A 12,769-nucleotide genomic window follows, 5' to 3' on the forward strand; every position below is an offset into this window, starting at 1 on the left:
ATATATATATATATATCGGTAGAAGGATGCTGAGTTTTGAACTGCCAGGCAGGAGACCTAGAGGAAGACCAAAGAGCAGGTTTATGGATGTAGTGAAAGATATGGAGATAGTTGTTGTGAGAGAAGAGGATGCAGAAGACAGGGTTAGATGGAGGCAACTGATTCGCTGTGGTGACCCCTGAAGGGAAAAACTGAAAGGAGAAGAAGAAAATACCATTACAGGATATCATTCTAATGCATCATTCTAATGCGGGATTCAGTCTAGGTGACGTGGGTGTAAAGGTGTCGTAGGAACTCCCCTCTGGTGGTTGTGTCTCCAGGGAAAGTTGCCTGGCAGAACTCACAAACATGTGACTGCAGCGCCACGTCCGACAGCAGCAATCCATCAGACTGGCTTGGAAAATGGCCAGTGAGTGATGTGTTGCCTTCTGTAGGCATCTGACAACCAGAGACAACAATACATGGAGCATTTCAGGTTAAATCCAACACGGATTGGTAAACACCTGTCCACAGGTGGATGTATCTGTCAAGTCAAGAACCTACCCTCATTACTTGCATCGTCATATCTTCACTAAGATGATCTGTTTGCCACAGGTTTTTTGAAACTTTGGAAGAGAATCCTTGTGACACACAAGGGTCACAATGTAGTGATGGCACCGCATTTTGAGCTCCCCCCTGATTCTCTTTTTTCTGAAAAGGCCCGTCCACACTAAGCTGGGATATATCTTCAGCAAGGATATCTGAAAAAGTCCACATGTTTCTGGAGAGATGATCAACGCCCGAAGGTTCTGCAGGGTTCTGTACAGTGGCTGTTTGTAGACAAGGCTGTTCTTTGAGGTATGCAGGGATGTCTTGAACACATTTCACATGGGTGGACATCATATCGCTGAGCTCGCCATTAGGAACAGTGGATCCTGCAGGTAGGGTTTAACATGTGTTGAGAAAAGCAATCCAAACATGTTGATGTGCACTAGATTTCCAGCATCTTTCATACGGACCTTGATGTTTCTGCAGAGCTGTTGAGAGTTCATGCAACAAAGCTGCTTGCTTCAGGCAAAGTGACTTCAGATGAAGAAACTGTTCATACAGTTTATTGTAAGCGTCCTCCATTGCAGTGGTTCAAAGGACTAGAGCTGGTAAACAGAGACAAATAAATGTATGGATGACAGGTGGGTGACATATGAAGAATATGGCTAGAGTCTATAGTCGTGCTATCAGCCCCAACAGAGTGTAACTTTCTCCAAGTAGGAAAGCATTTCTCCCTCTTAATACACATTTGAACCTCCTAGATTTATATTATGATCTGGATCTTGATCCAATTGTGAGTAGCAAAAGAACATGTGGCATTATCCATGTCAAGGTACTTCATTTTATCTCACAATCTGAAGACATTGGGAAAAGTGATTTAGAATAAACATCTGTACCAGGAACTGCCATAAGAAAACAACTTCCTTGGTCCAAAATCCACCAGAAACACCACTACACAGTAATTATCAAAATCCACAGCAAAAACAGATGCATTTATTTGGATGAGATTTGCTCCTGAAATAGGATTTACATATTTTTTTCTGGTGTTCAACAACTGTATTTAGCATTTTTCTCCACTCACTCAGGTTATAAATTTAATTTCTTTTCCATTATCATACAATATATTATGTTATGTAGTATATCCAACTTACACACAGGGAGATAGCAAACAGCTGCTCTGGCAGTTTGGGATACCTTGTATTTCCTTGCTGTGCTCAGGGCTTCTATCTATCGAACCTCACAAATAAAGAAGCTTAATGGAGAAGCGTCAGACATTGCCTCAGAATAAATTAATCCAGACTCACAATCTTTCCACGACACACCTTAACGAGTTTGTGATGGAGAAATCGATTCTTCAGATGACTCTTTTCCAAACACGATGGCTTGTAATAAGAGTCTGCGTCCTCCCAGCTGAGCTAATAGGACTGCAGCTCTATTCATGTAACGACACAGATGCTTCTTTGGAAAGTGTTCAAAATGAAGAACCAGCTCTTGAAAATAGGGAAGTGAAACTTTTGTAGTATTAAAAGGAACTTTGTGGTCACCTGAAACTGTTTCATGAGTCAAACACAGCATTTTTTTAAAGTAGACAGCACATTTAATTTTGGGTTTATACTTTGTATGTAATGCTTCACAGCTTTCCATCATGCTGAAAGATTTTAAAATTACCTAACTGATTTTGCACTGAAAGTGTCAGCCTCTACATCTTTGTTCTGACCTGGCTTGTGTTGATATTGTGATTTTCTTGATCAGATTCCACTGATCTCAGATATGTTGTGAAAAAATTAGAATACCCTACTACTGTACTTCTGAATGACTAAATTATTTTTTCAATTGGGATAAAAACCGATCATGATATCAAAACCCCACGCAGAAAGGATTTGAACCCAAAACCTTGTGCATCACTGCTGCCCTGTCCTTATCAGCATTACTGTTATTATAAATGTTATAACAACATAAATGGAGCTTATTCGACTCATTATCCATACTGTTAGGTTAGATAAATGCATAAACCAAATCATTTAACAGTTCATCTCACATTTAGCACACATTGTGAAGTGTGTTGTACTTTCACTCTGATCATTTTACACGTCAGGTGTGAGGGAACCTCGTGGTTTTAAATGCCCGTGTTTAACCTCAGCTTCCAAACTTTTTTTCATTTCCGACTTTACATGAATCACGATTGTGTAATTTTCTCAGTTAGTGGAAACTTAGAGTCACGCCTGAGTTTCTTAACTTGAGCTCTGTGTCACTGAGAAACGCTGAACTCTCCCCTGAGGACGTTTTCATTTTTTAAAAAATATTTAAAAGAAATCAGACTTATGTCTGTTGAACATGTCTTTGACTCACGTTAAATAAAAAAGTCTTACATTTCAAGTGATCGCAGCGACTCGTGATACGAATATCAATCCTTTCCGTGGACGAACGAGTCGAGATCCGCGTTTTACTTTGATGACGTCACAACACCCACCTGAACACGACACACCTGCAAAATAAAACTTCCTGTCGAACAAGGATCCCTTCAAAAATAAGACGCCTGTATTTTGAGAGGTGAATAGGAATTTTTAAAGGAGATTTTCAAACTGAAACTGGTTTAAGCTCAAAATGATTTTAGTATCGAGTTAATCAGCATCGTATGGACAATTAAATTAATCACCAAAATAATCCACTAATAACAGGATGTAAAACTGGGGGTTGTTTTTAAACAAGCTGTAAGACTGGAATTTCACTTCTATTTTCTCTTTAATTTATTTCATATCATTGTAATCTAATTTAAAATCTATGTGGTAATTTGAAATGTAGAATATGAACTCCCCTCAGATCCAAAAGTTAAAAAATCCCCCTCGAATTCATTGAAAGGAGAAGGGCTCGGTGTCTTCAATGATTAGATGGATGGATGGATGGATGGATGGATGGATGATGGATGGATGGATGATGGATGGATGGATGGATGGATGGATGGATGGATGGATGGATGGATGGATGGATGGATAGATAGATAGATAGATAGATAGATAGATAGATAGATAGATAGATAGATAGATAGATAGATAGATAGATAGATAGATAGATAGATAGATAGATAGATAGATAGAAAGATAGATAGATAGATAGATAGATAGATAGATAGATAGATAGATAGATAGATAGATAGATAGATAGATAGATAGATAGATAGATAGATAGATAGATAGATAGATAGATAGATAGATACTTTATTAATCCCGGAGAAAATTGTACATATCCACTGCTCAGGCATTACATACCGAATAAATACTGGATAAACACTAGGAGAAAAAGAAACACTGACATCACAGGACATAACGCAAGACATACACTACACTAACAGACACATGTAGCACTAACAGGACTTATATACTAAACTATAACTAAAATATAAACAGTATTAAATTAAAATATAAACAGTATAAAATTAAATTAAAATATAAACAGTATTAAATTAAAATATAAACAGTATAAAATTAAATAAAAATATAAACGGTATAAAATTAAATTAAATCCATTCAACCGCGTGCTGACCACGCCACCTCCCCCCCGCTCCTCCTGAGAGAGTCATTGTACCCCCTGATGGCACGGGGCATGAAGGAGGACCTCAGCCTCTCTGTGGAGGCGCTGTGTGACAGCAGTCTGCCGCTGAAGGTGCTCCTCTGCTGGGAGAAGGTGGTGTGTATGGGGTGCCTGGTGTTGTTCATGATAGCCTTAATTTTAGACATGGTCCTGATCTCCAGAAGCGTATCCACAGAGTCCAGGCTCAGCCCGACCACTGAGCCCGCTCTGCGGATGAGTCTGTTCAGACGGTCCATATCTCTTTTCCTGGCCCCCCACCCCAACACACAATGGCGTATGACAGCACAGTGGAGACTACGGACTGATAGAACATGAGAAGGAGCTTAGGACAGATGTTGAAGGAGGCCAGCCTCCTCAGGAAGTACATCCTGCTCTGCCCCTTCTTCTACACACAGAATATCAGGCCAAACGGCCATAGTTTTATTTTAGCCTAAACAAACACTTGCCTCTAGTTTCATGGAGATACAACACAGCATATACAGTAATTTTTCAGTGCATTGCACATTTTGCCAACAAAATATGCAATGCACAGAAAACACATGGTCATGGTTGTGTAATGTTGGTCAGAGTCAGCTTACTTTAAAGGAAGGAGCTGCCCCAGAGGCTCAAGTGAGGTTGGATGTAGCTTAGTGCAAGGGTGGACTCAGCCTGTCCATATTTGCCCATGCAGTCAAAAGTGAAGACAACTTTATTTTATTTGTTCACCTAATGGAGAAATAATGTAGAAGTTCGAGTGCTATTCCTGGCTTTTGATTGGGCAATAACATAACAGTGACACCTAAACATCTGCAACCACCCACTGCACAACAGGCAACACTGGTGAACATTCAGAACATATCTGAACACAAGAGTCATGGCCTTAAACACAATACTTCAGGGCATGCTAGACACCTCAGGGCAAACCAAAAAATGTTCAGTTCCACTGATTTTTGACTACAATCTTAATTGTAATCGATATTCTTTGTCCGCTTCAGTTGAGTTGGAAGAGTGAAAAGTAACTACTTTCTTTTTCTGTATACTGGCCGTGGTGAAAAGTGACACCCAACAAATGCTAAAGCTCATCCAAATCAAAATAAATTTTATGGCATTGAATATTAAATTATGACTGTTGTGAAGAGCAGGTTTGGAGAAGGAGCTGAAGGATCAGGAAGTGGGAGGAGCTAGAGGCTGGACAATTTATAAATTGGTTAGAGACCAGGTGTGTGTCCTTTCCATTTACCAAGCAGATTGCCATACCACACCTGACAGAAATGTTTGTCTGCGTTATCATATAAAAATCAGCCTTCATTTATGTCATCCCTATTGATTCATCGGCTGCCCCAAAAGCCGTAATAACTTACAACAGAAGAAATCTTGAGTGTTTCCATTTGCCTGACCGCACGGCCATAGTGTTCGTCAAAGTTCCCGCAATCAGCCCACCTACATCATCTCCGTACCCGACAAGTATTTTATAATGACTGAAGATTTTATTTTTGACAGTATTGGCTACTAGCCCATTCTCTAACCTCTGGGCTACCTATCATCCAACTTTCATAGAGTTGGCATCAAACAGACAATCCGTCCTCTGCAGCCAGGAGCCGAGCCAGCGGCGCTGCAGGCACAGGAGCGGAGACAGGCGTAACACCAATTATACAAGAAAATGTTTGTAATGTGAGAGGCCACAAGAGAACCTACTGTTCCTTTCCTTGTCGAAAAACAAGTATATAGAACATCCTGGATAAGTAGGCGGCTTATCACAGATAGACAAACATTCACTTTCGGAGTCACACCTACAGAGAATTCGGCGTGTCCAGTTCACCTCAGTTACGTGTTTTTAGATGTGGACGGAAGAAGAACCCAGAGAACACACACAAACACGGGGAGAACAAGTTAACTCTGAACAAAAAGGAATCGAACCAAATCAAAATTCTGAACTTGTGGCTTCATTGAATGACATTAAGGCATTATTCTATTATAAATAATTAATGATAATTCATCCTAATTCATGGCAATCTCTCAATAGTGAGTTTATACTGGACCAAAGTGGTGAATCAACAGATGGCAAATTGTATCTTCATTCGTAATGGGTGGGGGTTATTGTTGTTGGAGTTAGAGTTATGGCTGCACCATTTTATCCTCTATAAAAGGAGAAAGTCGGGGAGCAAGTACAACAGGATTCTGGGCATAAAATTTTAATAGCAAATTATCAGTGTTGCCCACAATTAAAAGAAGTCAAAAGCACCCATGGGCAGTTTGCCGCCAAGATATAAAAAAAATATAACAATATTAAAAAAATCTGACAGCTCATCACCCAATGAACTGAGGAGAAGCTGAATAGGGCAAATAAATTATTGTTGTTGACATGTTGTTGTGTAGTTAAAATGTGTGACAGGGTGCATAAAATTTCACACAATAGATGCAAACATGCATTGTGGAGCAGAGTCTTAAAGCAGTGCTCTATGGTCTTCCACAGAGGTGCTTTGGTAAAATAGGTGAAACTGTGAGAATTTTATGACATTTGTAACCAGTAGCAGTAGGGGGACTGAATACACAAAGAGACCCATTCATGAAAGTGTGTATTCAAGTTTTTATTCAGTCCTGTTTCCGTGTGTGTGTGTGTGTGTGAGTGTGTGTGTGTGTGTGTGTGTGTGTGTGTGTGTGTGTGTGTGTGTGTGTGTGTGTGTGTGTGTGTGTGTGTGTGTGTGTGTGTGTGTGTGTGTGTGTGTGTGTGTGTGAGTGTGTGTGTGAGTGTGCCAGTCATGTATTATCTGTGGTTGACATGGATTTTAAAATAGACCAACTTCAAGGATCATTGTGTGGGTGGCAGACCACCTTCTGTACATCCATTTATAAAGGAGGAGCAGTAGTTTTTGTCCTCAATGTCATCCCTGACAGCTGACTTTACTGCAACAACAACCAGCTCTCTGTGACCTCTGATGGGTGCCAGCTCTTTCTACTTCCAACTGGTTAGGTAACCAAGTGTGAGGGATGGGCAACCTGATACTTTGAGATGTCTGATCATGTCTTTATCATGTCGATCTAAGAAGAGACGTTTGTGTTGTTGCTATGGTTTAGTTAATATTCATTGTAGGTCAACTGGTTGAGCGTAAACCATTAAGGTGGGCTTCTGATCTGATGTGACTTCACAATCCCAAGTCAGAGCTGCAATCATTTAAGATTTGCAATAAAGGCAAAACTTTCTATTGCAGCACAGTGAAATCTGAATGACTTGCAGTGTAAGCTTGTTAGAGCTGACTTTTCTCCTTTATTTTATCTAAAACGTTCCAGTTTGAACTGGGCCATCATGAGTGGAAATTGTCAATGTCAATATCATATAGTTACTTTTTCTTAACTTTAGAAGATCATCACAGTGCTCTCACACAACTACAGTATATCGTGGTCAGATGGACACCAGATTTTCTGTTGGGGAAACCTTACTTTATGGCTGCCATTTTAAAAAAATACATTTTTAATGTACTTTATTCATTTTAGAAGAGATTAGCTGGTTCATTGTAAAGACACTAAACTCTATCTCTAACTCTTTTCACAGCTGCGGAAAGTCATTACTAAACTGTCTGTAAATGTGAATTTGCAAAGGGTGACACAAACAACTGGAAGGGTGCAAAGATGAGAAATTCGTACATGTTTCGTGTGACGCAATTCTCTCAGTTGTCTGGGATGCATAGTAACGCTGTTGTTTGGGGGGGGGGGGTTTACATACCTGTGACATCCACAGCAAAGGAAGCAGTGATGTCTGTCTTGTTTAAAGTTGATGATGGAAATCATAGAGTTTTATGTGCTATTGTGAACTTGTACCACTCCCATTAGTGATTTTATTAATCTCATATGATCCTGCTGTGACATCCACTCAAGTACTTTGCATTCATTGGGAACACAACATTTTGCTAAATGACCTACCCTAACAGTGAGGAAACTTTCATCTCACTTTCTTCTGGTCTTTTGTCAAAATGGGTTTGTCATTGGGATCAGGATCTCACTTTCAGGAGAGACCCAAAATATACTAAAGTGCTAACCCATTACATCCTATGTGTTACGCAAATGTCAGTTTATGTCAACTAATTGACAAATTTACAACCTCAACTGGTGGCGTAGTTGCGTCAATTCCTGGTTTCCAGGTGTTCTGGAAATTATAAAGGTTCAAGTTAGAAAAAAAAGCTTCTGGGCATACTTCAGGGACACAAACTTTGAGTCAAGCCTCCAGTCGAAGAAAACCTTTGGTGATTGAGGAACTTGAAAAAAATATGCTAAATTAATTGACTATTTAGGGCCATATTACGGTTTGTAACATCACTTATTTAAAATACCAGTAAGGTCTCGAAAAGTAAGAAAACAATTATTGTCACGATTTAATCCGAAAACAGCCGAACTATAAAAAAAAAAGATGTGAAGATTAAAGCAATATCAGTGAAAAACCAATTCTTGTTTTTTTTTCCAAGTACAGTATTAGACACTGATCAATTCATGTACAAAGCTTTTGAGATAGAACATATTTACACTGAGTGAAAACTTGTATATTAACTCCTACTTTTACTCAGATACCCATGTATGTTTGTGCTAAAGCACATCGGAGTTAAAGAGGCTTCATCTACATCCTCTACTGGCTGTGAATTACAGCTGTTGTCCCTTATACTGTACCACCCAGCTACAATATATGTTTGCTGGTTTGCACCATGTGTTTGCTCTGACCTTGAACCCTTTTCTCCTCACAAGCACATACAACACCCTGTCCACCGGCCCCCTCCGCCATCCATCCTTTGCACTTGATCCCTGTCTTGGGGCTCTGAAATGTGTGTGTGTGTGTGTGTGTGTGTGTGTGTGTGTGTGTGTGTGTGTGTGTGTGTGTGTGTGTGTGTGTGTGTGTGTGTGTGTGTGTGTGTGTGTGTGTGTGTGTGTGTGTGTGTGTGTGTGGCGGGGTTTTGCTGTGAATAACTTCTGGGCATGTAGTCAGGAACTGTCATCTGCTGTGCAACACTATCCATCCTGTCAGTCTTGTTTTATAATTGTAACATCTCATATTCTCTGGCTAAGCGGAGAGAACTTTCCACACACATGCACCGTGCTCCTCCAGCCGCATCTTCACATTTTATGATCCAGTTTTTGATGCCGTACAGTTTAGAGCGTTTAACATAAAACTATCAGGGATCAATCTGCATTGTCAGGCTTTTCCTGTTACTTGTGTCACTTCAGACATGTTTTCCCTAACATTGTTTCCAGAGATGACATTCGTGTTGGCAATAAGCAGTTACAATGTGAATTCATCAATCTGATCAAAGTATTTTAATTTTAATTGCTGTCAAGCACACATGTAAGCACAAGAATGCTGCACCTGTTATTTCTAAATGACTTAGAGGCTGTAAACAATATAAAAGTAACCTTGGAGTCACCAAACAAAGTATTAAAGTGAGAATTTAAACTAGTTTGGTAGTTAATTTTTTTTCCTCTGTTAAAATAAAAACCGCATAATTTAAACCAGTGGGATATTTGCTTTGAACCGTGACATCTGGTTTTACTGTTCGTAACTGTTGGACCACATTGTAAACTCTGTAATATCCAAGGTCACAACGGAGCAACCAGGTTTTTCACCATTCCTGCCTTTCAAACAGTGCAGAACGTTAATTCAGTCGTTTTAACATTGACTCGTGAATTTAATCCCATGGGGAATAAGATCTTAAGATGGTGATGTGCGGTGTACAGTCATCTCAAGGATGGCATGAACAATGACGTCTGCCAACTCATTTAACACTGGAATCTCTTGTGAGGGAGACCAGATCCAATTACAGAGGTTTCTTTGGGCTCAACAATGGCCCGCTATAAATACACTTACAGAGGGTTTTCCACTCAACAACACACCCACACACATAATAACACTGTTGGACAAATATGCAGTGGAGAAAGAATATGTGTTCTGATGAATATAGGAAACTGAATGGTCATCATCTGAGTTTTATTTGTACTAACATCACATTTTAAAGTTTTGTCTTTTCTCTGAAATACAGAGAAAGATTTTGCAAGGTACAGAGATTCTCTGGACCATAAGTAACACAAGTAAACATCTCTGCATTGATATCTGTGTGTTGGAGTCTGCGCAAAGAAGGATTTCAGTAAAAAAGGAAGACTGGAGAAAGTAACACAGTAACTCCCCAATGGGTACTAAACAGATTTACGTAGTTATTTACAGCTCTACCCATTAATAAATGACAGGTGCAGCATCCTCACAAACAAACCCATTAACTTCCCTCTTCAGTAATCAGCTTCTCTCTCTCTCTCTCTCTCTCTCTCTCTCTCTCTCTCTCTCTCTCTCTCTCTCTCTCTCTCTCTCTCTCTCTCTCTCTCTCTCTCTCTCTCTCTCTCTCTCTCTCTGTCTCTCTCGCTCTGTCACACAAACAACCTCTTTGTGACAGGCCCGTACAAGTATTCATGACAAACAAAATATAATAACTAATTCTTTAGACCAGTCAAAGATAAAAGAATGGCTGTCAGCAGCATTTTCATCCCCCAAACGAGCTCCAATTATTTAATTACTGTTTATGCTGGTGGCACAAACAGACACTGGGAAATGGAAGCAGTGTTTAGACACTCAAAGCAAGGAAGCATTTACCGAAAAATACACTGGAAGTGTGAGCCCGTTACTAGTTAATCTACATTCACATTTGCATAGTGAATCAGGATTCAGTTGGGATGCAGGTGTCCCCTCTACAACAAAAATGTCATGATAACATTTCTTGAATAAAGAGAAATGCTGCACATTTGCACAAGGTACAAAACTTTATCGGTTATTTATATCAACAATGTGTTGGAATCAATCAAGATTCAATCTTTATTAACATTAGTGTCTTCTGCGGCACATCTTAAAGGTCACACACACTGTTTCTGCTCGCACATCTTGTGAAAATATTTGGAGTTGGCAGCTCTCCACACACTTTCACACAAAACTGAACAAACAATTTTGGATGCAGTGACATTACAGTAGGCACAAAAAAAAAGACTACATGCCTTGTGAACCCACATATCTGAATCATCAGAATAAAGCATCTTATAAATAGGAGGAAAAATTTCAGATCACTTTTTCACTGGCTCAGCAATGCAACAACAATGTACTTGACCACATTGGATTGTAAGACCATGCCCTGAGAGCAGGAGCAAGTACATTTGCTACCTAAAAGACAAAATGAAAGTTTGAGCTAGGTGTATAACGGGGCACTTGGAATTTCTGCTGATGCATGTAAAATTTTAGCAGAATTCAAGAGAAACAGTTGATGTTCAATGACTTTGAGGTATTGACATTGGTGCTGACTTGGATTTCTTGCCAGGGAAGTATGGATGGCAAACATCTGACTAATTTTTTGGTGACATCATCACATCTCACTGCATACTACATCTGAGTTTCACTGTTCTTGGTAGGTATTGCCATGATTGCCTGCAGGGCAGGGGCCTTTTGGTTGCTTTTCGTATCAACACACTTTCTCTGGTGCTCTGCGTTTATTTTAGTGATAGTCACACCAAACAAAAAAAAAGTGTTGTAATATTTATGGTGCAATCACTATTGTGAGAATGCTTCCAGCTGAAATCTACATGCAGGTACTGCCAGAAAAGAAAACCCAGTGTAGATATGGTACTGAATGAAAAGCAAACAGAACAATATCTGCTATCACATGCAGATGAATAAATATGTTTTTAACTGCAATATTCCATAGTTTATGATAAAGAAAGGAGTTTTTCAAATGATATTTACACTATTGTTAACCAATCAAGCAGATTCTACAACAAAAATGTGTGTGTGTCCTCATCTGCTAAGAAAATACGTAGATCTTCAAATGCCATTGGAATTTATATCAGTCTTCTATTCAGTGATCCACAAACCCTTATGAGCTCATTGTGTTTTCTTTGCAGATGAATTGCCATTCAAATCGGACTTGGTGTGAAATGAAAAAAGTAGAAATATGAAGTGATGAAATGTACTAATGTTCCAGCATTGAGCAAAAAAAACAACAAATGTCATGAAAATAAAGCATACAAGAAAATCCTGCAGACTTTGATATTGTTCTGTGATACTGCTCTCATTTCAGATGTCCCAAGCATGTTCTCAAAGCTTTTTTGGGTAGCCAGAGAAGACGGACAGCAAAGGCTAATACTCAGCATGTTTGTGCAACAAATCATGACACATAGCTGTTCAAAACATGTCCTGTGTGCAGGGTGTAAGGCTACAGTCTGCTCCTGAATACAGCCTCGCGTGTCAGTGAACTGGTTCAAGGTTTACAGGCCAATGGCTGCTCCAGATGGCCATACGCACATTTGGAAAGACAGTGTCAAGAAACACCACAAGTTATTACAAATATTGATAGCAGAATGTACTTTGAGTTTGGTTTTAGCCATTAGATAATAGAAAAAATGAAAGTCTGATAACTTTAATAATATTAGTTAACACTATTGGGAGTTTCTGAGCTGCTGTGTTCATTAGAATGCTTTTCATGCAGCTGTGCTCAACTGCAGTTCATATTACATCTGACTGTGGCAACAGTCTTGCAATTTTTGACCATACAACTTTGAGCAAGCTAGCTTTCGTATTGCCTCCTTCTCTTTTCTCCCAGTGTTCAGCTTTTTCCATTCTGTCTGCCAAAATCCAAATGACCAGTGCGTAGGGTACAGTAGGATT

At 39.5% G+C, this 12,769-nt stretch overlaps 1 protein-coding gene across 4 annotated transcripts; it reads right to left on the reverse strand.

Annotated features, from left to right (window-relative positions):
- Positions 1-15: 15 nt before the first annotated feature.
- Positions 16-2,997, reverse strand: zgc:113184 (uncharacterized protein LOC553745 homolog). Of its 4 annotated transcripts, none has more exons than XM_068315895.1 (4): positions 2,898-2,997; positions 999-1,133; positions 544-914; positions 16-438 (listed from the first exon to the last, which is right to left on the reverse strand). In XM_068315895.1, exons 2-4 carry the CDS (start codon positions 1,108-1,110, stop codon positions 262-264), a joined length of 660 nt encoding a protein of 219 aa, XP_068171996.1. In that variant the 5' UTR covers positions 1,111-1,133; positions 2,898-2,997; the 3' UTR covers positions 16-261. The 4 variants fall into 4 exon arrangements, with proteins under 4 accessions (XP_068171996.1, XP_068171995.1, XP_068171994.1 ...); XM_068315894.1 differs by lacking the exon at positions 2,898-2,997 and adding an exon at positions 1,833-2,091; XM_068315893.1 differs by lacking the exon at positions 2,898-2,997 and adding an exon at positions 1,680-2,087.
- Between the last annotated feature and the right edge of the window lie 9,772 nt (positions 2,998-12,769).

This window comes from Antennarius striatus, chromosome 5 (assembly GCF_040054535.1).
Source record: "Antennarius striatus isolate MH-2024 chromosome 5, ASM4005453v1, whole genome shotgun sequence".
NCBI classification, from domain to species: Eukaryota; Metazoa; Chordata; class Actinopteri; order Lophiiformes; family Antennariidae; genus Antennarius; species Antennarius striatus.